The sequence below is a fragment of the Bombina bombina genome, chromosome 2 (assembly GCF_027579735.1).
Source record: "Bombina bombina isolate aBomBom1 chromosome 2, aBomBom1.pri, whole genome shotgun sequence".
Classification (NCBI taxonomy): Eukaryota; Metazoa; Chordata; class Amphibia; order Anura; family Bombinatoridae; genus Bombina; species Bombina bombina.
The window spans coordinates 347,480,252-347,507,860 of record NC_069500.1 but is presented as its reverse complement, the minus strand read 5'-3'; the positions used below and the strand labels follow the sequence as shown (position 1 = coordinate 347,507,860).

The 27,609-nt window shown below is 39.0% G+C and overlaps 1 protein-coding gene across 1 annotated transcript in view; it reads right to left on the bottom strand.

Annotated features, from left to right (window-relative positions):
* Positions 1 to 27,609, bottom strand: part of ALDH2 (aldehyde dehydrogenase 2 family member) — a 291,434-nt gene that overhangs the window by 14,379 nt on the left and 249,446 nt on the right. The window contains exons 8-9 of the mRNA XM_053699758.1: positions 7,078 to 7,180; positions 4,105 to 4,289 (exon numbers count right to left, since the gene is read on the bottom strand). Of these exons, the coding sequence (XP_053555733.1) occupies positions 4,105 to 4,289; positions 7,078 to 7,180 (288 nt within the window). The remainder of the gene's footprint in view (positions 1 to 4,104; positions 4,290 to 7,077; positions 7,181 to 27,609) is intronic.

Below are 27,609 nucleotides of genomic sequence, written 5' to 3'. Positions count from 1 at the left end.
AAGGTGGAAATAGCCCCCTCCACCTTAGGAACCGTTTGCCAAGTTTCCCTGACAGCGTCAGCTATAGGGAACATTTTCTTGAAAATAGGAGAAGGAGAGAAGGGAATACCTGGTCTCTCCCATTCCTTAGAAATAATCTCCGAAATTCGCTTGGGAACTGGAAAAACATCTGAGCAAGAAGGAACTTCAAAGTATCTGTCTAACTTACTCGATTTCTCAGGAACGACCACTACCATGGAATCATAGTCGTCCAAAGTCACTAAAACCTCCCTGAGTAACAGGCGGAGGTGTTCTAGTTTAAACCTGAAAGAAACAACTTCTGAATCAGTCAAAGGTAAGGAACTCCGAGTCTGAAATTTCCCCTTCCGATAGAACCTCCATCTCAGATTCCTGGGAGGGTACGTCCAAGATTGCCACCATAGCATCAGAAACTTAATTGACCACATAGTTGTCCTTTGTTTTACGTTTGCCTTGAAGTATAGGAAAGGCAGATAACGCATCAGAAAGTGTAGAAGACATAACTGCAGCTATGTCCTTTAACGTAACTGCAGCAGAAACTTGAGAAGAAGTACAGGGCACTGCTTGAGCGAGCATTAAAGGTTGGGACGCTTGGGGAGAAAGCTGCTGCATACTCTGCATCTCATCATTAGACTCCTGAGAAGCATCCGCCTTTGACAATTTTTTATCATGAAATATTTTTTTCTTTATAGCTTAGAGCCCTCTCAACACATGAGGGGCAAAAATTAACTGGAGGTTCCACATTGGCATCCAAACACATTGCACAAGTAACATTTTCTAAATCCATGATATAGAACAGGCAAGAAAATGAAATAAATAAAAAATAGAAACTGGCCATTTAATTTATACTGGCCCTTTAAATTTCTAACTCAGAACTCTCTTACTATATGAGAGAAAGAGTGATGCAAAAAGAAGTACCAATGTTAAAACTAATACTATTTAAAAACTTTTTGCCCCACATTCAGACACCTCTCCGCCTCAACAGCTCTGCTGAGGCGCCTACCTGCCGACCAGTCTCCAGACCGCTCTTAGCAATGTCTCAGGTCAGGCTTCAGAGCGCTAACAACCGCTTGCTTTCCTAACCATGCGGTTCTAGCGCAATGCCCGATGTCCTGCAAGACTAAGCAGCAGAGATGTCGACTTACAAAACCGGAACTCTGGAACGGATGCCCAAACAAACTGCGCAGCGTCTCTAGATAAGTCTAAAGCACGCAAATAGTAGCCCCACCCATCGTGGGTGTCAACCTGTACACAGCCCTTAGCGGATAATTTAATAAAAAATGACAGATAAAGCCCAACGTTTTAGCCCCAGCCCAGTGCCTGTACATATGCTGTCACCATAGGAAAACCCCTTCCATACATGAAGAGCCTATATTCCCAGGAAAATAAATGTAACAATCGTATAAGTGCAGAGTCCTCTCTGAGATGTACATGTGCCCCAGAATAACAAGAACTGTACTTACCTTAAAGCTGTCTGACAGCAGGACAGCTCCAACAGGTTTAGGAGGTCCTCTCCCTCCCATAGCCTCTGGAAACAGATAGGACCTGAGTTAGATATTGCTTAGGCCAGCATGAGAAGGGCAGCATAACAATATGGGAGGCGCAGTGAGAATTATGTCCCACCAGTTCCCATTGCTCTAAAGCCACCAAAAGCTCTACTGTAGAGACTGATATGGACTACGGCTACACCCCAGGACAAAGCAGCACACTCTGGCACTACTTTAAAAATAATAAACTCTTGATTAAAGTATCTAAAACTAACACCTCACTTTGCCATCTCCTATCACTAACGTAGGCAAAGAGAATGACTGGAGTGAGAGGGAAGGGAGGAGCTATATAACAGCTCTGCTGTGGTGCTCTTTGTCTCCTCCTGCTGACCAGGAGGTGTAATCCCACAAGGATGAAATCCGTGGACTTGTGTCTTTAAAAAGAAACCGTAATAACTTACTAGAAACATTTTTACTAAAGGAAGCATATTGCACAAATGCTTCTTTTTCACATTGAAATGCACCCATACCACATTTAAATGTTTACCTTTCTATCCCTTTAATGCACCACACTCTAATCATGGGTGCTACCATTATGGAACCTAGGTTACACTGCAGGTATCTGAAGGAGAGTTGCTGCACATTTCACTGGAATCAAATAAAGATATATTGCAACACTGTAGCACCCATAACTAGAGGGAAACCCGGGAATAACCTTAATACTATGATTATAAAATGTAGTGTGTGTTTAAATGTCCTTTTAAGGCCACATATTACTTGTGTGTTAAATAGCCATAAATGTATAGCACTAGCATATATAATTTGGGTAAGGCTGTAGGGGACCCTCTTGTCTGCTGTTCTCCCCTCCAGAGGCCTCTTGAATTGTTGCCAACGTGTTTGCCCACATCAAAAGTTCCTAAAGCACTCTTTTTGGGGCCACAATAATTTTGAAATACATCCTTAGTTTGACTTTTTACAGGAGGGCTGCAAAAATTAATACACAGGGCTACATATAGCCCATGGGCTACCAGTTGTATATAACTGATAGATCACTAGAAATTTTGAAATTAGTATATTAAATTCAGTATTTATATATGTGAACAATATTTCCTTGAAACGAGCGATACTTGTTTTTGGTGTAAAATACAAGAAAGACAGAAGCACCTCCTCTAAGTGTAGCGTTTAATGTAACAATTAAAAAGCGCAAGTACAGATGCACATGTAACAAAGCCTTTAAAAGATGTGCCTCAACCCCCCCAGATACTTCACTCCTACAGTTATGTACGCTGTTCATCTAATGAGTGCGGGTAAGAGGTGAGTCTCGTAAATACAGGACATCCGTGGATCAAGTCGAGCATCAACACACTGATCCACTGATCACCTCTTGAAAAAGTCAGGCCGAAACAAATTGAGGTTGGGAGGAGCGTGAATCAGTGTGTTGATGCCCGACTGGATCCACGGGCGTCCTGTATTTACGAGACTAACCTCTTACCCGCACAGTCGCACGGATACGTTGTCGGACCCATTAGAAGAAACAGCGTGCTAGACTAAAGGAGTGAGGTATCGGGTTGAGCCGCATCTTTTTAAACTTTTAAAGGCTTTGTTACATGTGTATCTTGTAAGTGCATCTGTACTTGACCTTTTTAATTGTTGTTATATTAAACGCTACACTTAGAGGTGCGCTTCTGTCTTTCTAAAAAGTCTTTGGTTTGGGATTTCAAGTGGAAGTTGGTTCCTTCACCGAGAGCAGCACCTACCCCTATTAGAGTATTAGGATCGACATCGGTGGGATTGTTTCTGTATATTTTGAGCCCTGTTTATCAGTCTTTGAGACATGTGAATTTATATGGAGACTTCCCATGTCTGACACATTTGGGACAGATTCCTTTACCAAATACTCTGTTCTTTTTATACTCCTTGACACTCATAATATATTAACGACGAGAGACGAAAACCGGAACCAGGGTGCCAGTGCAAGGATAGTTTATTCAAGCTGTTAACAGTGGTCATGGAAGCCCCTACTATCTGACCCGTTTAGCGCATGAGCACATGCGCTTCATCATTCATATTATATTATTTATGTACCTAGGTGTTCTAGCCAATATCGACCACTCAGGTTTATTTTCATATTGTGCATATTTCTGATATTTGTGGAACACCCAGAGTGGGTAGAGTACCACACTGTCTTTTTTTAAAATTAATTTATTTTATATTTATGATTGATTTTTTTATTATTATCATTATTAGGATATCAGTCGTATCTTAAATATATATTTACCCCATTATTTTATTACGTCTATAGTAAGTGTGTTACATAGCACTGGTATTGTTTTTTTTGGCTTGTTTTTGGTGTAGCCTTGTTTAAACTTTTGCCAGTCTTCATGAAAATTGTCAGGAAGAAAGATCTTATAGGGGTATCCCTTTGGGGGAAAACAAACATTATTTAACATCCATGAATAATCCACAGCTAATGTTTGAGCATTATTTAAAACGTATATAAAATGTGAAATTTAGAATGTGTGTAAAAATGTGCTTTTTAATTCCTTAAATTTTATTTTCTGCTTGTATGTAAATTTAAATATAAGTATTTCAAAAGCACCTGAGGTCCCTGCTCCGTTTTAAAGTCAAAGGGGTTACCAACGACTCTGGTCTTGGCTCTCTGGATACTCCTCTCCAAAAATTCATTATAGATGTTCTCTTGGACATAGGTGCGAGAACCAGCACAGCAGCATTGGCCTTGGTTAAAGAACAAGGCAAAGTGGGCTTGCTCAACAGCCCAGTCCACTGAAAGAAAAAACAAACAAACCTATTTTAAATTTATAAAATCAAAAACTACAAGAAACATGATTAAAGGGACAGTCAATTCAAATTAAACTTTCATAATTAAGATAGGGCATGCAATTTTAAAACAACTTTTAAATTTACTTTTATCATCAAATTTGCTTTGTTCTCTTGGTATTTTTTGAAAGCTAAACCTAGGTAGGCTCATTCTAATTTCTAAGCCATTGAAGGCCTCTTAACTCAGTGCATTTTGCTAGTTTTTCAAAGATAGACAGCGCTAGTTCATGTGTGCCATATAGATAACATGAGTGTCAAAAGAACTGAAATAAGGGGACAGTCTGCAGAGGCTTAGATACAAGGTAATAAGAGGTAAGAAGTATAATAAATATAACGGTGTTGGTGTTTACCAATTCCCCAGTTTTGCATAAAGGGATTATCTATCTTTTTAAACCATATAAATTCTGGAGTAGACTGTCCCTTTAACATCAGTTTCATTTGGATTGAGATATATATATATATATATATATATATATATATATATATATATATATATATATATATATATATATATATATATATATATATATATATATATATATATATATATATATATATATATATATATATATATATATATAATGTTAAGGGGCAAAAAGAATAAACTATGTTAGAGCATTTTATTATTGCACTTCTGCTTGCATACAGCTATGTGTTTAACCACTGAAAGGGACTAGATACATTATTAAAGTCAGCTCCAGCTCAGCAATACACAGAGCTAGCTGAACACATCTGGTGAGCCAATGACAAAAAGCAAATATGTATAAAGACCCATCACCAGCTAGCTCCCAGTGTATTGCGGTTGCTCACCATATGTATATAAAATTTCAACAAAAGGATACCGAAAGAACAAAGTAAATTTTAGAATAGGAGTAAAATTGAATTTTAAAAAAGAAGGGACATGAAACCCAAAATTTTCCTTTTGCAATTCGGATACAGCATGTGATTTTAAACAATTTTCTAATTTACATCTCAAAAAAAAAAAAAAAAATGAAGCACATTTGATAGAACAGCAATGCACTACTGTGAGCTAACTGAACACATCTCATGAACCAAGTAATGCATAGCTGCTCTTTGTCCTTCCTAGCGATACTTTGCACATAAGGATACCAAGAGAATGAAGACAAATTGGAAAGTTGTTTAAAACCACCTACCCTGTCTGAATCACAATTTTTGAATTACATGCTCTACCTCACTGGTTTTCAAAGCTGTCCTCAGGCCTCCTTAACAGGCAATATTTTGAGGATATCTGAGCTGGAGCACAGGTGAAATAATCAGCTGATTAGTAAACATTGTTATTTTACCTGCTCTCATCCAAGGTTATCCTGAAAATGTGGCCTGAGGACAGATTTGGAATTCAGTGCTCTATCGGAGTCATGAATGTTTATTTTTGACTTATCGCGTCATTCAACTACATGTAGCACACTCCTGACCTAGGTAAAAAGATCCGACGGCTTCACCTTGTGTGGAAGCGCGGTACATGTAGTTGAATGGCAAGATTGGGCACACTGTTAGACAGTTAAACTGTGAGAGGATGGTTTTTATTACAAGGTAAATATAGTTTCAGACTTCAAATTAGAAATTTTGAAGAAAGAAAAAAGAAATTCATACAAAAGGTTATCCTTATGTTAAAGAATACTGCACATAGTGAAGAATTATGTTACATCTTGAACAACATTTACTGTCCCTTTAAAGGGACAGTCTAGGCCAAAATAAACTTTCATGATTCAGATAGAGCATGTAATTTTAAACAATTTTCCAATTTACTTTTATCACCAATTTTGCTTTGTTTTCTTGGTATTCTTAGTTGAAAGCTTAACCTAGGAGGATCATATGCTAATTTCTTAGACCTTGAAGGCCACCTCTTTTCAGAATGCATTTTAACAGTTTTTCACCACTAGAGGGTGTTCGTTCATGTATTTCATATAGATAACACTGTGCTCGTGCACGTGAAGTTATCTGGGAGCAGGCACTGATTGGCTAAACTGCAAGTCTGTCAAAAGAACTAAAATAAAGGGGCAGTTTGCAGAGGCTTAGATACAAGATAATCACAGAGAGGTTAAAAGTATATCAATATAACTGTGTTGGTTATGCAAAACTGGGGAATGAGTAATAAAGGGATTATCTATCTTTTAAAACAATAAAAATTCTGGTGTAGACTGTCCCTTTAAGTTAAAATGGTTTAGACAGATAATTAAACTAGCAGGAAATGAATGCTTCTGCATTATTGATTCCTAGAGAGATTGCCAACTGGCTTATAAAGAAACATCCACAACTCTATGATCATAATAAAAAATAGCTTATTCAGGAAAGAAAAATCATTTTTTTTTTTAAATAAAAACCCTTTAAAGCCACACTATCTCACATATAAAAACAGGATGGCAGCACTTTTGCAGGAAGCCTAAATAGCAAAAAAAGTGGGGCAACCTGCTCAAAAGTTCGGAATAGCAAAGTATTGCTCAATTTCCATCCATTCGGTGTAAAACTTCTTTCCAATACTTTTCAGATACCTAGAAACATGTTAGTTGGGCAACAAAAGATTGGAGCTCAGCAAATATTTAGTGAGCGCCATGATCTTTGGAGAATAGGCAATGTGTAACATTTGTTTTACATTGAGTGGCCTCAGAAATATTTTCCTCACTGCACTCTACAAAGAGGTATAAACAAATATATGCATAGTATATCAACATACAATGAAATCTGTACTATTAAAAATAACATCACACAAACTTACAATCTGCATCAGAACAGATTATGTTTGGACTCTTTCCACCAAGTTCCAGAGTCACTTTCTTCAGATTACTTTTACCAGCAGCCTGCTGGATTAAACGTCCCACCTGGAGGGGGGAAAACACATTTTATTGAGAAATCATCAGAAATAGTTGGTTCACAATCTGTGAAACAAAACATTTTAGCCTCTTAATTATATAAGACCTGATGTTTTAAATAAAACATGCTAATAAAATAAATCATATGTAAAAGTATGAAAAATTACACTGAAAAACAAATTTATACGTACAGGATAAATTGTTTCTTTCATGGTGGTGAGAGTCCACAAGCCATCACATGTGGGATTAAACTCCAGTCCACTAGGAGGACGCAAAAAATACCCAGCATACACTCCCAACTCTCTGTACACCTCAAACAGGCGGCCCATAAAAGAGATTAACAGAAAAGTAGGAAAGATTGAGGGTAAATGTAAATTAAGTGCAAATAAGAACTGCTGCCAATGGATTAGATCAGTGCTTTCCAAACTGTGTGTCGGGACACACTAGTGTGTCGGCAGCAGTGTGTAGGTGTGTCCCTGCTTGAGCACAGATTTTTTTTAAATTTAAATAGTTTTTTGGTTTCTGACTTTCCACCTGCCTGCTATGCATATCACCTGGTTGACACGTGATTGATACCTAGTGGGTCACAGATCATCTTAACCAATTGGCACAGCTCAGTGGGAACTGAAACTATTACCATTGGCGGATTTGGCGGCACATTGGCTCCTGACTGCACGCGTAGTCTCCTCAATCGGCTTGTGACTGCAAGTGTAGCCAGTGAGTGGGACAGCAGTGTGTTTGTAGTGCGGGCAGTAGTCAGTCGGACTCACAGAGGGTGGCAGCTTAAACGCTGAGCTGAAGTCAGAGGGATTTTTTTGCAACTAGCTCCCAGTACTGCATTGCTGCTCCTGCTCTTGATATATAGATAGGAAGTGGAAGCTTAAAAACGCTTGATGATGAAATGTGAGTGTCTTTATCTAATATTCCACCAAATATTCCAAAACTGTGTTCATCCCATCAACCTTATACATCCGTTAAAATAGTAAGTAGCTATTGGTGTTATTAATTCTTGCCCATACATACTGTTACTTGTAAATACATTTAGTTATTATAATTTATGTATGTACCCGTATCTCTTAAAACAATTTAGTTTAACCTCCTTTTTGCTAGTACAACTGAATTACTGTGTCGCGAAATGATGTAGGTCTACAAAGTGTGTCACCAACATGAAAAGTTTGGAAAGCTCTGGATTAGATAATAAAAAATAAAAAAAAGTGGGTCTAATGGACTTTCACCACTATAAAAAAAAATAATCATCAAGTAATCATAAATGGTTTTCTCTTTCTTAAGATGAGAGACCACAAGCCATCACATGTGGGATCTAACACCCAAGCTGTGAATTCCATATCACCATGAAAGGGGCAAAGTTAAGGTAGGAGCACTAATGAGACAGCTGCCTGGAGAACTTTCCTGGAAAAAGCAGCCCAGAAGGGGCAAAAACCATCTAAAATTAAAAGGGACACTGAACCCAATTTTGTTCTTTCGTGATTTAGATAGAGCAGGCAATTTTAAGCAACTTTCTAATTTACTCCTATTATCAATTTTTCTTCGTTCTCTTGCTATATTTATTTGAAAAAGAAGGCATCTAAACTTTTTTGGGGTTCAGAACTCTGGACAGCATTTTTTGATTAGTGGATGAATTTATCCAACAAGCAGCAAGGACAACCTAGGTTGTTCACCATAAATGGGCCGGCATATAAACTTACATTCTTGCATTTCAAATAAAGATACCAAGAGAATGAATAAAATTTTATAATAGGAGTAAATTAGAAAGTTGCTTAAAATGTCATGCTCTCCACACCTGCCATAGTATGGAAAGCCCACAAGGCGGTTATCAGGGGGGAATTCATTAAGCAAAAGTCCATTCTCAATAAATCGTATAATCAGAAGTACACCCAATTAGCCAAAAGCCTTAAAGATGCTGAGAAATTAGACTTAGATAACCCCGACTGCCAGGATTTTCTTAATAACCTCATAACCGTGAGAAAAGACCTAAATAACTTATTAAATAAGGAAGCTCACAAACGGGCATATTATTTAAAAAAACTGTACTTTACTGAAGGTAATAGAGCAGGGCCTCTACTAGCCAGAACCCTTAAAAAAAATTAAAAAAATTTGAAAACTATATTCATAAAATGCAAGACAAATCAAATAAGGAGGTCTTCGACTGTAAAGAAATAGCGAACCTATTTAGTGACTACTATAGAACGTTGTATAGTCTGCCATCAAAAGATAGTTCACACTCACAGATAAATGAATACATAGATAAGGCTCATCTCCCCTTCATCCCAGAAACTTTAGCTAAATCTATGGAGGAACCCATATCAGAGCAAGAGATAGTTGCAGCCATAAAAAGCTTGCCCACGCAGAAAAGCCCAGGACCAGATGGTCTCTCAAACATGTATTACAAAAAATTCCAAACACTGTTAACCCTCACACTTAATGAGATTGTTTAATTCGTTAGATGAAGAGAACCATCTCTCTCCCTTGCTATTAGAAGCGCATATCACCGTACTGCATAAAGAAGGTAAGCCCACGACACAACCCGGGAGTTATAGACCAATCTCGTTACTTAACGGGGATGTAAAAATCTATGCCAAAATACTGGCGAAAAGACTTAATTCTATCTTGTCATCCATTATACAATTAGATCAGGCAGGCTTTGTTCCGCACAGGGAGGCCAGGGACAATACAATCAGAACTGCTCGCATAATAGAGTACGTAACTTCACACAACATTCCGATGGCCCTGGTCTCCACTGATGCGGAGAAAGCTTTTGATAGGGTAGCATGGCCTTTCTTACGAAGCACTCTACAGAGATTCGGGTTAGGAAACATTATGATCAATAGAATTTTCCAACTATACATTTTACCGTCAGCTAAGTCAAAGTCAATGGGGTTCTGTCACAGGGATTCCCAATAAATAACAGTACGAGGCAAGGGTGCCCACTCTCACCAATCCTATTTGTATTAATAATGGAGGTCTTGGCCTCCAGAATACGCTCCAACACAGATATAGTAGGAGTAAACATTGGTCCGAACCACTATAAACTATCAATATTCACGGACTATGTCATGCTGACATTGACTTCCCCAGAAAGCTCCCTCACAGCACTTATGAAGGAATTTGATAGATTTAGTGGTCTGTCAAATTTCCTGACCAACCAGCAAAAATCAGAGATACTATGCGTCTCCATGAGGCGATCTGAGACATTAGCACTCGGAACTATCTGCCCATACAAAATACAGCCTTCACAACTGAAGTACCTGGGAGTATATTTAACACCTAAAATCTCACAGCTATTTCAAGCAAATTATAAGCCGCTACAAACCGCCATAGTCCATACCCTCCAAAATTGGAGAGAAAAACCATTGTCGTGGTGGGGCAGAATCCAGGCAGTAAAGATGTCAATTCTCCCAAAGATTCTCTACATAATACAAACAGTTCCAATCACACTACCTAAACTATATCTCTCACAGCTACAAAAAAACATTCACTCATTTATTTGGGGCAAGACAAAACCACGAATCAATGCAGCCACACTCCATAGAGCGGTAAGGGAGGGGGGGTTTGGATGCTCCAAAGTTGAAGTCTTACTATTACTCAACAGCAATACAGCACATACTCGATTGGCATATGAAGAAAGATGCAAAAGCCTGGGTGTCCCTGGATTCTCAGATTCTTAGGGCACCAAAGCCAGGCTCCATATGCTGGATTAGCAAGTGTCTCAGACCTAAATTATGTCATACCTCCTTGCTCTATAAACACATATTCGAAACCTGGGATTACCTAGACCAAAAATACCCGAGACTCCCCTCACCCCAGTCCCCACTCACCCCAATTTCGGCCAACATGGAACTCACGGGAGGTTATGAGCCCTTACAGAACACCAGAGTTACATGGGAACTACCAGAGTCAATACCAATTATTAACTTATTAGACAAACGGGTACTCAAATCTAGACAGGAAATTACACATATATTACATGGAGCTTTTGTATCTTGGCTTAAATATTCCCAACTTTACCATTATATACACAATCATAAGCAGGATCCAATTAGACCACCCACTACCTTTGAAAATGTATGCCTTTTGGCTACCCCCATCAGAGGCACCCTTTCTTTGGCAAAAAAAGCATTAGAGGCAGCGAAACAAACCTCTCTTCCGACATATGCATCTCATTGGCAACAAGACTTAGATTTGCAGATAGATGAGGAAACCTGGAAAAAAATCTTCAAAAAAACCTACAAGTCTTCCACTTCCACGAGAATACTAGAAATGAACTTCAAAATACTAATGTGATGGTACCCAACACCACACAGGCTCCACAGAATATACACTTCCTCCTCAGCAGTATGTTGGAGGGGGTGTGGGGAAACAGGGACTATGGCACACATCTGGTAGCATTGCCCTAAAATTAAGCCCTTCTGAAGAATGGTTGAGCAAAAATTACAGATGCTAGTTGGTACAGATTTTGCATTATCACCTTTAATGGCTCAATTAAATTATCCCTCAAATTGTAGATGTAAGATCCGCCAAAATGTAATACAAATATGCCTGAACAGTGCTAAGTCATTAATAGCCTTAAATTGGAAGTCATCCTTAGTTCCTAAAGTCCAGCAATGGTTGTCGAAAATTAATGACAATTCCTCTAGAGCAATATGGCTACTTCAAAAGAAACCAACTAGCCATGTTTCTTGATATGAAATTATACTGGGAAACGATGCTGAACTCGACTGATATGATTGGTCCAGGGCCTTAGGATAAAATGAAGTTACCTATAAGTCGAAGTAAAATACTATAATATCCCGACAAAGTCAGGGACCCTCCCCCCACACTATCTATATCTACACCCATACCTACTAGAGTGCACACAGAATAAGCCACATAGACTACCTTACTTCAGAAGGGACTTGTTAAGTTATTAGTTATGTTAAGTTATATATAAGCTTTATAAGTTATTCTTTGTTTTCCTTATCACTGTAATTGCTATGCCGTTTAACATTGTTTATTTGACTCCTTGGAAAGCCAAGCAGCTCTCACTACATGACGGAGCAACGCTCCTCATACACTACGGATGTTAACTAAGAAACAATTGATATGTACAATGCCTTGCGACAGCTGGAATGAGAGCCTGTTATCTAGTATGTGATGGGATAAATGTTGTAAAATAAATTTTCTGTTTCTAGGAAATGGTTAAATAAGGTGAGAATCAATGAGTATTGTAATAAGAATTTGTCACTTGCTGTTATGTAAACATTGTATGGAAAATCAAATAAAAATTATTTAAAAAAAAATAAAAAAAATCATGCTCTATCTGAATCACAAAAGAAAAAAATGGGGTTCAGTGTCCCTTTAAGGCAAGGCAGCTACCTGGGTTTGCACTCTTTACTAAATTATTTCATTTTTGAAAGCCCAATGTTAAAAACGTATATAGTAGAATGGGCTGTGAAAGGTTCTGGGGGAGGCTACCTCGCTACTAAGTAAGCTTTATGAATCTCAAATGTTTCAACCAAGAAGCCAGCGTGACAGCAAAATTAAGGTTCAAAAGAGGAGAAGCTAGTTTAATCACTAGTCCTAATATTAATCTTGTTCTCCTACTTCTGTCAATCTAGCAATCTTTTTGTGGTATAAACCTGGCAAATAAACCTCTCTCTAATCTTTCCTGAAGAAACTCAGAATTGAGGATTTTGGAAAGAACTCCAGCAGAAACCTTTACTATGGCACCAGAAAAACATAATTTATATAAGAACTTACCTGATAAATTAATTTCTTTCATATTGGCAAGAGTCCATGAGCTAGTGACGTATGGCATATACAATCCTACCAGGAGGGGCAGTTTCCCAAACCTCAAAATGCCTATAAATACACCCCTCACCACACCCACAATTCAGTTTTACGAATAGCCAAGTAGTGGGGTGAAAAAATAAGGAGTAAAAAAGCATACAAAAAGAGGAACTGGAAATAAAATTGTGCTTTTTATACAAAAATCATAACCACCATAAAAAAGGGTGGGCCTCATGGACTCTTGCAAATATGAAAGAAATGATTTTATCATAAATTATGTTTTCTTTCATGTAATTGGCAAGAGTCCATGAGCTAGTGACGTATGGGATAGAAATACCCAAGATGTGGGAGACACTCTAGAGGGAGGGATAAATTAAAAACCGCCATTTCCGCTGAAAAAATTAAATCCACAAAAGCAGAAGAATCAAACTGAGACAGCTGCCTGAAGAACTTTTCTACCAAAGACTGCTTCAGAAGAAGCAAATACATAAAATAATGGTAAAATTTAGTAAATGTATGCAAAGAAGACCAAGTTGCTGATTTGCAAATCTGATCAACCTAAGCATCATTCTTAAAAGCCTAAGAAGTAGCGACTGATCTATTAAAAAGGGGCTGTAATTCTCTGAGGCGGAGACTGTCCCGCCTCTAAATAAGCCTTGTAAATCAAAAGCTTTAACCAAGATGCCAAAGAAATGGCAGAGACTTGCTGACCTTTCCTAGGACCAGAAAAAACAACAAATAGACTAGAAGTCTTCCTGAAATCTTTAGTAGCTTTGACATAATATTTCAAAGCTCTTACAATATCCAAAGAATGTAAAGATCTTTCAAGAGTATTCTTGGGATCGGAAGGAGCAACAACTTCCCTACTAATGTTGTTAGAATTCACAACCTTAGGAAGAAATTTAAACGAAGTCTGCAAAACAGCCTTATCCTGATGGAAAATCAGAAAAGGAGACTTACAAGAAAGAGCAGACATTTCAGAAACTCTTCTAGCTGAAGAGATAGCCAAAAGAAACAACACTTTCCAAGAAAGTAGTTTAATATCCAAATAATACATAGGCTCAAAAGGAGGAGCCTGCAAAGTCATCAAAACCAAATTAAGACTCCAAGTAGGAGAGATTGATTTAATAACAGGCTTGATACGAACCAAAGCCTGAACAAAACAGTGAATATCAGGAAGCTTAGCAATCTTTCTATGAAATAAAACAGACAGAGCAGAGATTTGTCCCTTCAAGGTACTTGCAGACAAACCTTTATCCAAACCATCCAAGAGAATTTATGAGAAAAACACCATGAAAACAGAATTTATGTTTACCTGATAAATTTCTTTCTCCTACGGTGTGTCCGGTCCACGGCTTCATCCTTACTTGTGGGATATTCTCATTCCCTACAGGAAGTGGCAAAGAGAGCACAACAGCAGAGCTGTCCATATAGCTCCCCCTCTAGCTCCGCCCCCCCAGTCATTCGACTGACGGTCAGGAGAAAAAGGAGAACCATAGGGTGCAGTGGTGACTAGTGTACAAAAACAAAAATTTTAAACCTGACTAAAAGCCAGGGCGGGCCGTGGACCGGACACACCGTAGAAGAAAGAAATTTATCAGGTAAACCAATTCTGTTTTCTCCTACATTGGTGTGTCCGGTCCACGGCTTCATCCTTACTTGTGGGAACCAATACCAAAGCTTTAGGACACTGATGAAGGGAGGGAGCAAGTCAAGTAACCTAAACGGAAGGCACCACTACTTGTAAAACCTTTCTCCCAAAAATAGCCTCCGAAGAAGCATAAGTATCGAATTTGTAAAATTTGGCAAAAGTATGCAGAGAAGACCACGTTGCTGCCTTACAGATCTGTTCAACAGAAGCATCATTCTTGAAGGCCCATGTGGAAGCCACAGCTCTAGTAGAATGAACAGTAATTCGTTCAGGAGGCTGCCGTCCGGCAGTCTCATAAGCCAATCGGATGATGCTTTTTAACCAGAAGGAAAAGAGAGGTAGCAGTAGCTTTCTGACCTCTCCTCTTACCAGAATAGACAACAAACAATGAAGATGTCTGTCTGAAATTCTTTGTTGCGTCTAGAAATAATTTTAAATCACGAACCACATCTAGATTGTGTAACAAACGTTCCTTTTTAGAAACTGGATTAGGACACAGAGAAGGAACAACTATTTCCTTGTTAATATTCCTATTGGAAACCACCTTTGGAAGAAAAACCAGGTTTGGTACGTAAAACGATCTTATCTGTATGGAACACCAGATAGGGTGAATTACACTGCAAAGCAGACAATTCAGAAACTCTTCTAGCAGAAGAAATAGCAACCAAAAACAAAACTTTCCAAGATAGTAACTTAATATCTATGGAATGTAAAGGTTCAAACTGAAACCCCTTGAAGAACAGAAAGAACTAAATTTAGACTCCATGGAGGAGTCACAGGTCTGTAGACAGGCTTAATTCTGACCAACGCCTGTACGAACGCCTGAACATCTGGCACGGCTGCCAGACGTTTGTGAAGCAAGACAGACAGAGCAGATATCTGTCCCTTTAAGGAACTAGCTGACAGACCTTTCTCCAAACCTTCTTGGAGAAAGGAAAGAATCCTTGGAATTCTAACTTTACTCCATGAGTAACCCTTGGATTCGCACCAAGAGAGATGTTTCTGCCATATCTTATGGAAAATTCTCCTGGTTACAGGCTTTCTAGCCTGAACCAGAGTATCTATAACTGATTCCGAAAACCCACGCTTAGATAGAATCAAGCGTTCAATCTCCAAGCAGTCAGCTGCAGAGAAACTAGGTTTGGATGTTCGAATGGACCTTGCACTAGAAGGTCCTGTCTCAATGGTAGCTTCCATGGTGGAGCCAATAACATATTCACCAGGTCTGCATACCAAGTCCTGCGTGGCCACGCAGGAGCTATTAGAATCACCAAAGCCTTCTCCTGTTTGATCCTGGCTACTAGCCTGGGGAGTTGAGGAAACGGTGGAAAGACATATGCTAGATTGAATGACCAAGGCGCCACTAATGTATCTACCAATGTCGCCTTGGGATCCCTGGACCTGGACCCGTAGCGTGGAACCTTGGAGTTCTGACGAGACGCCATCAGATCCAGATCTGGAATGCCCTATAGTTGGTTAACTTGGCAAAGACCTCCGGGTGAAGTTCCCACCCCCCCGGATGGAAAGTCTGACGACTCAAATAATCCGCCTCCCAGTTGTCTACTCCTGGGATGTGAATTGCAGATAGATGGCAGGAGTGATCCTCCGCCCATTTGATGACCTTGGATACTTCTCTCATCGCCAGGGAACTCTTTGTTCCTCCCTGATGATTGATGTACGCTACAGTCGTCATGATGTCCGACTGAAATCTTATGAATTTGGCCTCCGCTAGTTGAGGCCAAGCCAGGAGCGCATTGAATATCGCTCTCAGTTCCAAAATGTTTATCGGGAGAAGAGATTCTTCCCGAGACCATAGACCCTGAGCTTTCAGGGAGTCCCAGACCGTGCCCCATCCTAAGAGACTGGCGTCGGTCGTGACAATGATCCACTCTGGTCTGCGGAAACTCATTCCCTGGGACAGGTGATCCTGAGACAACCACCAGAGGAGCGAGTCTCTGGTTTTCTGGTCCATTTGTATCTGGGGAGACAAATCTGCATAATCCCCATTCCACTGCTTGAGCATGCACAGTTGCAATGGTCTTAGATGAATTCTGGCAAAAGGGACTATGTCCATTGCCGCAACCATTAGACCGATTACCTCCATGCACTGAGCCACAGAAGGCTGAGGAATGGCATGAAGAACTCGACAAGCATTTGAAAGTTTTGACTTCCTGACTTCCGTCAGAAAGATTTTCATTTCTACCCAGACTATTATTGTTCCCAGGAAGGGAACCCTTGTGACCGGGGACAGAGAACTTTTTTCTACGTTCACCTTCCACCCGTTAGACCTTAGAACGGCTAGAACAATATCCATATGAGCCTTTGCTTTGTGGAAGGACGACGCCTGAATTAAGATGTCGTCTAGGTAAGGTGCTACCGCAATGCCCCTTGGCCTTAGCATTGCTAGAAGGGATCCTAACACCTTTGTAAAAATTCTTGGAGCAGTGGCCAATCCGAAAGGAAGAGCCACAAACTGATAATGCTTGTCCAGGAAGGCGAACCTTAGGAACTGATGGTGAACTTTGTGGATCGGAATATGCAGGTATGCATCCTTTAGGTCCACGGTAGTCATGTATTGACCCTCCTGGATCATTGGTAAAATTGTTCGAATTGTTTCCATTTTGAATGATGGAACTCTGAGGAATTTGTTTAGGATCTTTAAGTCCAGAATTGGCCTGAACGTTCCCTCCTTTTTGGGAACTACAAACAGGTTTGAGTAAAAACCCAGTCCTTGTTCTGCTTTTGGAACTGGGTGTATCACTCCCATTTTTAAAAGGTCTTCTACGCAATGTAAGAATGCCCGTCTCTTTGTCTGGTCTAAAGACAAGCGAGACATGTGAAACCTTCCCTTTGGAGGAAGGTCCTTGAATTCTAGGAGATACCCCTGAGAGACAATCTCTAAAGCCTAGGGGTCTAGGACATCTCTTGCCCAAGCCTGAGCAAAGAGAGAGAGTCTGCCCCCTACCAGATCCGGTCCCGGATCGGGGGCTATCCTTTCATGCTGATTTGGTAGCAGCAGCAGGCTTCTTGGCCTGTTTCCCCTTGTTCCAGCCTTGCAATGGTTTCCATGCTGGTTTGGGCTGGGAAGGGTTACCCTCTTGTCTAGAGGCTGTAGAGCTAGGAGCCGGTCCGTTCCTGAAATTGCGAAAAGAACGAAAATTAGACTTATTTTTTGCTTTGAAAGGTCTATCCTGTGAAAGGGCATGGCCCTTTCCCCCAGTGATGTCTGAAATAATCTCTTTCAATTCTGGCCCGAATAGGGTCTTACCCTTGAAAGGAATAGTAAGCAATTTTGTTTTGGACGACACATCCGCCGACCAAAATTTTAGCCAAAGCGCCCTGCGCGCCACTATTGCAAAACCTGAATTTTTCGCCGCTAATTTAGCTAATGAAAAGCGGCATCTAAAATAAAGGAATTAGCAAACTTCAGTGCGTGAATTCTGTCCAATGACTTCATCATATGGAGTCTCCTTCTGGAGCGAATTTTCTAGTTCATCGAACCAAAAAGACGCCGCCATGGTGACAGGAATAATGCACGAAATTGGTTGAAGAAGGAAACCTTGCTGAACAAAAATTTTATTAAGCAATCTAATTCTAATTTTTTATCCATAGGATCTTTAAAAGCGCAACTGTCCTCTATTGGAATAGTTGTGCGCTTAGCTAACAATGAAACTGCCCCCTCTACCTTAGGGACCGTCTGCCATGCGTCCCTTCTGGGGTCAACAATGGGGAACATTTTCTTAAATATAGGAGGGGGAACAAAAGGAACACCTGGCTTCTCCCACTCCTTAGTCACTATATCCGCCATCTTAGGTATCGCAAACGCATCAGTGTGTACTGGGACCTCTAGGAAATTGTCCATTTGACACAATTTTTCTGGGATCACCAAAGGATCACAATCATCAAGTGCAGCTAGGACCTCCTTAAGTAGGGCGCGGAGGTGTTCTAGCTTAAATTTAAATGTTATGGTATCAGGCTCTGCCTGCTGAGAAACTTTTCCTGTCAGAAATTTCTCCCTCAGACAGGCCCTCCCTCACCGCCAATTCAGCTTGATGTGAGGGCACTACAGATAAATTATCCTCTGCGTCTGCTTGCTCATTGTCTGTGTTTAAAACTGAGCAATCACGCTTCCTAGGAAAGGCTGGCAGTTTGGATAAAAAATGCTAATTGTTGCATAGTAATCGCAATTGGTGCGCTAGATGTACTGGGCATCGCCTGCGTGGGCATAGCTGGTGTTGACACAGAAGGAGAGGAAAGCAAGCTATCTTCACTACCTTCAGCTAAAGAATCATCTTGGGCTATATTTTTAAGTGTGATTGTACTGTCCTTAAAGGATTACTTTCTGTTATAATTTTTAAGCTAAACAACTAACATATTAAAGTTAATAAACATTAATTAAAACCTACTGACCTATATTTTCTCCAAAACGAAATTTCATAACGTTCTAAAAGTTATATCTTTTATTCGCTGATGATGTCACGTTATCCTGCCCACTATTTTCAGCACTGAGTGTTCAAAATACTTAAACTAATAACTTTGTGTTTAAAGCGCCATTTTGAAACCTAGGTATTGTAAACGGATTGGTACAGAGCAAAGGATACCCACGGAGTGGGTTTGGAAAACAATTAAATTTGCAGACAAGATTTCTGATATACGGTAGAGATATGTTAATGAGATGCTATTGATAAAAAGCGTATTTGGGGTAGTTAGTTAGTAACAGGCATAGAAAATATTTACTTATAGTGGCCCTTTAAGCTAGTTGGACGCTATGGCACACTGCACACAAATTTAATGGCGGAACCACCTTGGCCTTTGGACATACAGAACATAGTCTATCTGAAGATTCAGACATGTTTGACAGGCTTAAACAGAACTACAATGCAATAAAAATTATTTTTGACAAAAACGTTACTGTCTCTTTAAATAATAAAAGAGCACACATAACTGAAACATCAAAAAACCATGAAAGAAACAGATTTTAATGAAATTTTCACCACAGAGCCTTAATGCTTTGAAAAGATTGCACACAAATTTTCAGACCAATTAACCCCTTAATGCCCAAACCGGAGCTAATAACAGTTATTAACCGGTTAACATACTACCGTACTAGCCCCAGCTTCCCCTGGAGCCTTTACCTTTGTTAGGGATTATTTTAGTAGAAAATAAGCCTCCCTGGAGTCCTTTCTGATGCCCCACATGAAGCTGCATGGACTGCCTAGGCAAAATCAACTGCGCAATTGAGGCCTGAAAATTACTAAATTTAAGTGTCCAAATAAGTGCCAGGCCGAAATTAAACCCCAAAAGTGTTTTAAAGTCTGCAAAAACACCTTATTTATAGTGAAAAACATGCTAAAAAGCAATCTATTTTAAAGCCTACAATAGTGTAAACCAGCATAGAGCCCTAAATATAAGCCATCATTTTATACAGAGTCTAAGAAAAAATGGCTTACCTATCCCAGAGGGAATTTCTGACAGTCTTCAAGCATTACATGGTCTTGTTAGAAAAATGACTGATCATACCTGAAGCAGTTAAGCCTGCAAACTGTTCCCCCCAACTGATGTTGTCTGGTTTCAACAATCCTGCGTGGGAACAGCAATGGATTTTAGTTACTGGTGCTAAAAGTATACTCCTCTCAACAGAAATCTTCTTCACTTTCTGCTGCAGAGTAAATAGTACAAACCGGCACTATTTTAAAATAACAAACTCTTGATAGAAGAAATAAAAAACTACAACTAACACCACATACTCTTTACCACCCCCGTGGAGATGCTACTTGTCCAGAGCGGCAAAGAGAATGACTGGGGGGCGGAGCTAGAGGGGGAGCTATATGGACAGCTCTGCTGTTGTGCTCTCTTTGCCACTTCCTGTAGGGAATGAGAATATCCCACAAGTAAGGATGAAGCCGTGGACCGGACACACCAATGTAGGAGAAATATAGGTTTTCGAAACCCGATAAATCCTTGAAACAGACTTACAAGCCAGTAGCATAGTATTAGTCATAGTGGTTTCTCTGACTGTGATTAAGTACTAAGCGTTCAATTTCCATACTTTCAAATTTAGCAATTTGAGATCCTGATGGAAAAACTGCCCTTGAGACAGAAGGTCTGGCCTTAAAAGAAGTGGCCAAGGATGACAACTGGACATCCGGACACAATTTGTATACCAAAACCTGTGAGGCCATGCTGATGCTATCAGATACACATGTGATTGTTTCAATATGATCTTGGAGATCACCCTTGGAAGAAGAACTAGAGGCGGAAAAATGTAAGCAGATTGGTAAAACCAAGGAACTGCTAACGCATCCACCATCTCCACCTGAGGATCCCTGGACCTGGAAAGCTTTTTGTTTAGATGGGAAGCCATCAGATATATTTTGGGGAGACCCCGCATCTGAACAATCTGACCAAAATACATCTGGATGGAGAGACCACTCCCCTGGATGTAAAGACTGTCGACTGAGATAATCCTAATTGTCTACAGCTGGGATATGCATCGCAGAAATTAGACAGGAGTTGGATTCCGCCCAAGAAAGTATCCGAGATACTTCTTTCATTGCCAACTTCTTTCAGTTGTGATATTGTCTGTCTGAAAACAAATGAATGATTCTATCTTTAATAGAGACCAAGCCTGCAGAGCCCTGAAAATAGCACGGAGTTCTAAAATATTGATTGGTAACCTTGCCTCTAGAAGAGACCAGGCTCTTTGTGCTCTGAGAATTCCAGACCACCTTCCAGCCTGAGAGACTGGCGTTGATCATTACAATAGCCCATGACTGACTAAGGATGGGTAAACAATCAAAGGTGTATACCCTTTTTGGACAAAGCTATCAATAATTGCAGCTGTTACTGCTTATATTCAAACTGGGAAGTATGATCTCAATGTACAGTCTAAGGCCTAGATTTAGAGTTCGGCGTTAGCCGTGAAAACCAGCGTTAGAGGCTCCTAACGCTGGTTTTAGGCTACCGCCGGTATTTGGAGTCAGTGATTAAAGGGTCTAACGCTCACTTTTCAGCCGCGACTTTTCCATACCGCAGATCCCCTTACGTCAATTGCGTATCCTATCTTTTCAATGGGATCTTCCTAACGCCGGTATTTAGAGTCGTGTCTGAAGTGAGCATTAGAATTCTAACGACAAAACTCCAGCCGCAGGAAAATAGCAGGAGTTAAGAGCTTTCTGGGCTAACGTCGGTTCATAAAGCTCTTAACTACTGTGCTCTAAAGTACACTAACACCCATAAACTACCTATGCACCCCTAAACCGAGGTCCCCCCACATCGCCGCAACTCGATTACATTTTTTTAACCCCTAATCTGCCGACCGCAAAGCGCCGCCACCTACGTTATCCTTATGTACCCCTAATCTGCTGCCCCTAACACCGCCGACCCCTATATTATATTTATTAACCCCTAATCTGCCCCCCTCAACGTCGCCGACACCTGCCTACACTTATTAACCCCTAATCTGCCGAGCGGACCTGAGCGCTACTATAATAAAGTAATTAACCCGTAATCTGCATCACTAACCCTATCATAAATAGTATCAACCCCTAATCTGCCCTCCCTAACATCGCAGACACCTAACTTCAATTATTAACCCCTAATCTGACGACCGGAGCTCACCGCTACTATAATAAATGGATTAACCCCTAAAGCCAAGTCTAACCCTAACACTAACACCCCGCTAAATTAAATATAATTTTAATCTAACGAAATTAACTCTTATTAAATAAATTATTCCTATTTAAAGCTAAATACTTACCTGTAAAAAAAATCCTAATATAGCTACAATATAAATTATAATTACATTGTAGCTATTTTAGGATTAATATTTATATTACAGGTAACTTTGTAATTATTTTAACCAGGTACAATAGCTATTAAATAGTTAAGAACTATTTAATAGTTACCTAGTTAAAATAATAACAAAATTACCTGTAAAATAAGTCCTAACCTAAGTTATAATTAAACTTAACACTACCCTATCAATAAATTAAATAAAATACCTACAATAAAACTTAACACTACACTATCAATAAATAAATTAAATACAATTTCTACAAATAAATACAATTACATAAACTAACTAAAGTACAAAAAATAAAAAAGAACTAAGTTACAAAAAATAAAAAAATATTTACAAAACATAAGAAAAATATTACAACAATTTTAAACTAATTACACCTACTCTAAGCCCCCTAATAAAATAACAAAGACCCCCAAAATAAAAAAATTCCCTACCCCATTCTAAATTAATAAATTTAAAAGCTCTTTTACCTTACCAGCCCTGAACAGGGCCCTTTGCGGGGCATGCCCCAAGAAAATCAGCTCTTTTGCCTGTAAAAAAAAAACCATACAATACCCCCCCCCAACATTACAACCCACCACCCACATACCCCTAATCTAACCCAAACCCCCCTTAAATAAACCTAACACTAAGCCCCTGAAGATCTTCCTACCTTGTCTTCACCATCCAGGTATCACCGATCCGTCCTGGCATCCGGTGCTGAAGAGGTCCAGAAGAGGCTCCAAAGTCTTCCTCCTATCCGGCAAGAAGAGGACATCCGGACCGGCAAACATCTTCTCCAAGCGGCATCTTCGATCTTCTTCCATCCGGTGCGGAGCGGGTCCATCTTGAAGCAGCCGACGCGGATCCATCCTCTTCTTCCGGCGTCTCCCGACGAATGACGGTTCCTTTAAGGGACGTCATCCAAGATGGCGTCCCTCGAATTCCGATTGGCTGATAGTATTCTATCAGCCAATCGGAATTAAGGTAGGAATATTCTGATTGGCTGATGGAATCAGCCAATCAGAATCAAGTTCAATCCGATTGGCTGATCCAATCAGCCAATCAGATTGAGCTCGCATTCTATTGGCTGTTCCGATCAGCCAATAGAATGCGAGCTCAATCTGATTGGCTGATTGGATCAGCCAATAGGATTGAACTTGATTCTGATTGGCTGATTCCATCAGCCAATCAGAATATTCCTACCTTAATTCCGATTGGCTGATAGAATACTATCAGCCAATCGGAATTCGAGGGACGCCATCTTGGATGACGTCCCTTAAAGGAACCGTCATTCGTCGGGAGACGCCGGAAGAAGAGGATGGATCCGCGTCGGCTGCTTCAAGATGGACCCGCTCCGCACCGGATGGAAGAAGATCGAAGATGCCGCTTGGAGAAGATGTTTGCCGGTCCGGATGTCCTCTTCTTGCCGGATAGGAGGAAGACTTTGGAGCCTCTTCTGGACCTCTTCAGCACCGGATGCCAGGACGGATCGGTGATACCTGGATGGTGAAGACAAGGTAGGAAGATCTTCAGGGGCTTAGTGTTAGGTTTATTTAAGGGGGGTTTGGGTTAGATTAGGGGTATGTGGGTTGTAATGTTGGGGGGGGTATTGTATGTTTTTTTTTACAGGCAAAAGAGCTGATTTTCTTGGGACATGCCCCGCAAAGGGCCCTGTTCAGGGCTGGTAAGGTAAAAGAGCTTTTAACTCTATTAATTTAGAATAGGGTAGGGCATTTTTTTATTTTGGGGGTCTTTGTTATTTTATTAGGGGGCTTAGAGTAGGTGTAATTAGATTAAAATTGTTGTAATATATTTCTTATGTTTGTAAATATTTTTTTATTTTTTGTAACTTAGTTCTTTTTTATTTTTGGTACTTTAGTTAGTTTATGTAATTGTATTTATTTGTAGCAATTGTATTTAATTTATTTATTGATAGTGTAGTGTTAGGTTAATTGTAGGTAATTGTAGGTATTTTATTTAATTAATTTATTGATAGGGTAGTGTTAGGTTTAATTATAACTTAGGTTAGGATTTATTTTACAGGTAATTTTGTAATTATTTTAACTAGGTAGCTATTAAATAGTTCTTATAGGAAAAAGAGAAGATGCAGGCACTGCTGTGGATAGCTTAAAAACAATAAGTCTTTATTTGAAGAGCCATTAAAAAAATTGAACAGCTACAACCGCTGTAAAGACATGAGCAAAGGTACAAAAATCGACAGAGGCAAGGCAGGGTAGAAAAATAGACAAAAAATTGTCTGACTAGTTTCGAGTGCAGACTGCACTCTTATTCATAGACATACAGAGAGAAGGCTAGGCCTGCCTTTTAAAGGGAAACTATTGTCTGAAAATTCAGCTGTTGTCCATTACTATTGATTGGGACATAAACTTCAGTTAACCCCTCAAAGACAAGTCATGCCTAATCTCTGTGAGAAAGATTAAAAACAAAGAACGTAATTCTCAGTTTATTGTTGTTATTTTAAACAGTGTTACACTCAATATCAGTTAGTGTTTTAATGGGTGAGACATATACCAAAAGCAGTTGGCAATATATGTACAATCTCATAAGTGCCATTAGAAAATTATTATTCTATTCCTGTAAAATACCAAGTTTATGGAAACTGAACCATAGTTACATATGCCTTGTATCCTTGTCTATTACTATAAGGCAAAATTGTTATTATACAGGATAGAGAACAGTATTAGATAAATGTCCTATTCTAGTTATTCAAGTTATAAGAAAATGTAAGACAAACTTACAAATATACTAAACTAATGGTTACATAAATATTGAATACACAGTGTCTAATAAACAATGCCAGATAATAATCCTGTTATGGATTTTAGGGTTATAATTTGATATAAACAAGGAATATGTACTAGACTGGTGACGACATATATGTTAAATGTACAATTCATATATAACCTAAAAAGTTATAAACCAACTCTAAATACAGGATTATATATTTTGGGGTATGAAAAAAGAAAAAAGAAAAAAAAAAAAAAAAAGGAAACAAGGAAATGACACTAGGTAAAGTATTGGATACTAGTAAAGTCTAAAGACTATTCTTAGTGTATTTTATATATTGCTTTAATTATCAATGAAGAAATTAATATCACATTCACGATTCATTCCTTTAGGAAAACGTGTTTGCAATTTTAACATCCAGAAGAGTTCTTTTCTTTCTAGGGACTTAAATTTGTTGCCCCCTCTAATAGATAGATTTACAATGTCAATTATTTTAATAGTGATGTTAGCCTCGTTAGAAAAGTGTAAGCTATTAAAGTGGTTCGCTACAGCCGAGTCTTTGTTATAATTTTTAATATCTCTGGCGTGTTCGTTGTAACGTTTTCTAACTTCTCTAGAGGTTTGACCTGTATATTGTAATTTGCAGATATTGCATGTTAAGAGATATACCACAAAAGTGGTGCTACAATTGGCATAGAAGTCTATACTGTATTCTGTCCCTGTACTAGTACTAGTGTATGTGTTCCCTTCTTGAATATGTGAACACATATTGCAGTTACGACTGCCACATTTGTAATTTCCTTTTTGTGTCAGCCAATTGTGTTCCTTTCTTTTATTTCTAGTGACTAGGCTAGGTGATATGGCCTGTCCTAGGGTTTTTGATCTTTTGGGAACATATTTGATATAGTTGATAAAGGGTCTGAGAATATCATCGCCTGAAAGTATATGTGCATGTTTTTGCATAATTTTTACAATATCATTGTACTGTTTGGAATATGCTGTGGTGAAGACAATTGCTTCTTTAAAGTTAGATTCTTTCTTTTTTGCCTTATTCTTATGTATGTTAGTATCTGTGTTATATTTCCTGATTTCCTTCCTACATTTTTCTAGACTATTGACATTGTATCCTCTACTAGTAAGTCTCTTCTTAAGCTCAAGTGATTGTGTATCATATATATCGTCTGATTTAGTATTTCTTCGTAACCTAATAAATTGACTACGTGGAATGGACTTTATCAAATGTGTAGGGTGTTGTGACGTTGCATAGAGTATCGTATTACCTGCAGTCTCCTTGCGATAAGTACTGGTGACAATACAGTTTTCAACTATCTCCAATGTTAGATCTAAGTAATTAACTCTTTGTGTATTATATAAACCTGTAAATCGTAAGTTAAATGGATTAGAGTTGATGTATTCTAAGAAGTTGTTAAATTCTATATCATTTAAAGGTTTTTTGACAATGAGCAACAGATCGTCAATGTAGCGAGTATATATTAAGATATTCTCAAGCCATGGATTTTGAGTATTGTAGATATGTGATAACTCCCACCAAGAGACAAATAAGTTTGCAAAGGCGGGGGCAAACTTTGCCCCCATGGCGGTACCACATACTTGATTATAAAAACAGCCATCAAACCAGAAATAGTTGTGTGATAATAGGAATTTTAACACATCTCCTATGTATTGCTTAGAATAAATATTTAATTCCATCTCTCTTTGGAGAAAAAATTCCACTGCTTGTACCCCCAAGTTTTGGGGGATACTGGTGTACAGTGAGGATACATCAATTACCACCCATGTGTAATTCTCTTTCCAAGAGACAGTGTCCATGATTTCAATTAGCTTTGCACTGTCTCTCAGATAGGAAAGTTGTTTTTTCGCAATTGGTTGTAGTATTTCATCTAGCCATGCCCCCAAAGGCTCAAATAAGGACCCCACCCCTGAAACAATGGGTCTCCCTGGAGGGGAGATGGGGTCCTTATGAATCTTGGGGACATGGTAGAAAATAGGAGTAAGGGGATGTTCAGGAATTAGATTTTTTATGTCTTTCTCTTTGAAGACATCCAATGTGATCCCTTCCATAATTAGCGACTGTAATTTCTTTTTATATACAAAAATAGGGTTACCTGGGAGTAATCTATATGTATTGGTATCACTGAGTTGATTAATAGCTTCATCAAAATAATCCTTTTTATTTTGTATAACAATACTGCCGCCCTTATCTGCACTTCTAATGACAATCTCTTTGTTTTCTTGAAGTGATTTTATAGCTTGTCGTTCTCTAAAGGATAGATTATGGGCGGCAGTATTGGTATTACTTTTTTTCTCTAACTCAAACAGATCTTCCTGAATTAGTTTTTGGTAAGAATTCTTACCAAAAACTAATTCAGGAAGATCTGTTTGAGTTAGAGAAAAAAAGTAATACCAATACTGCCGCCCATAATCTATCCTTTAGAGAACGACAAG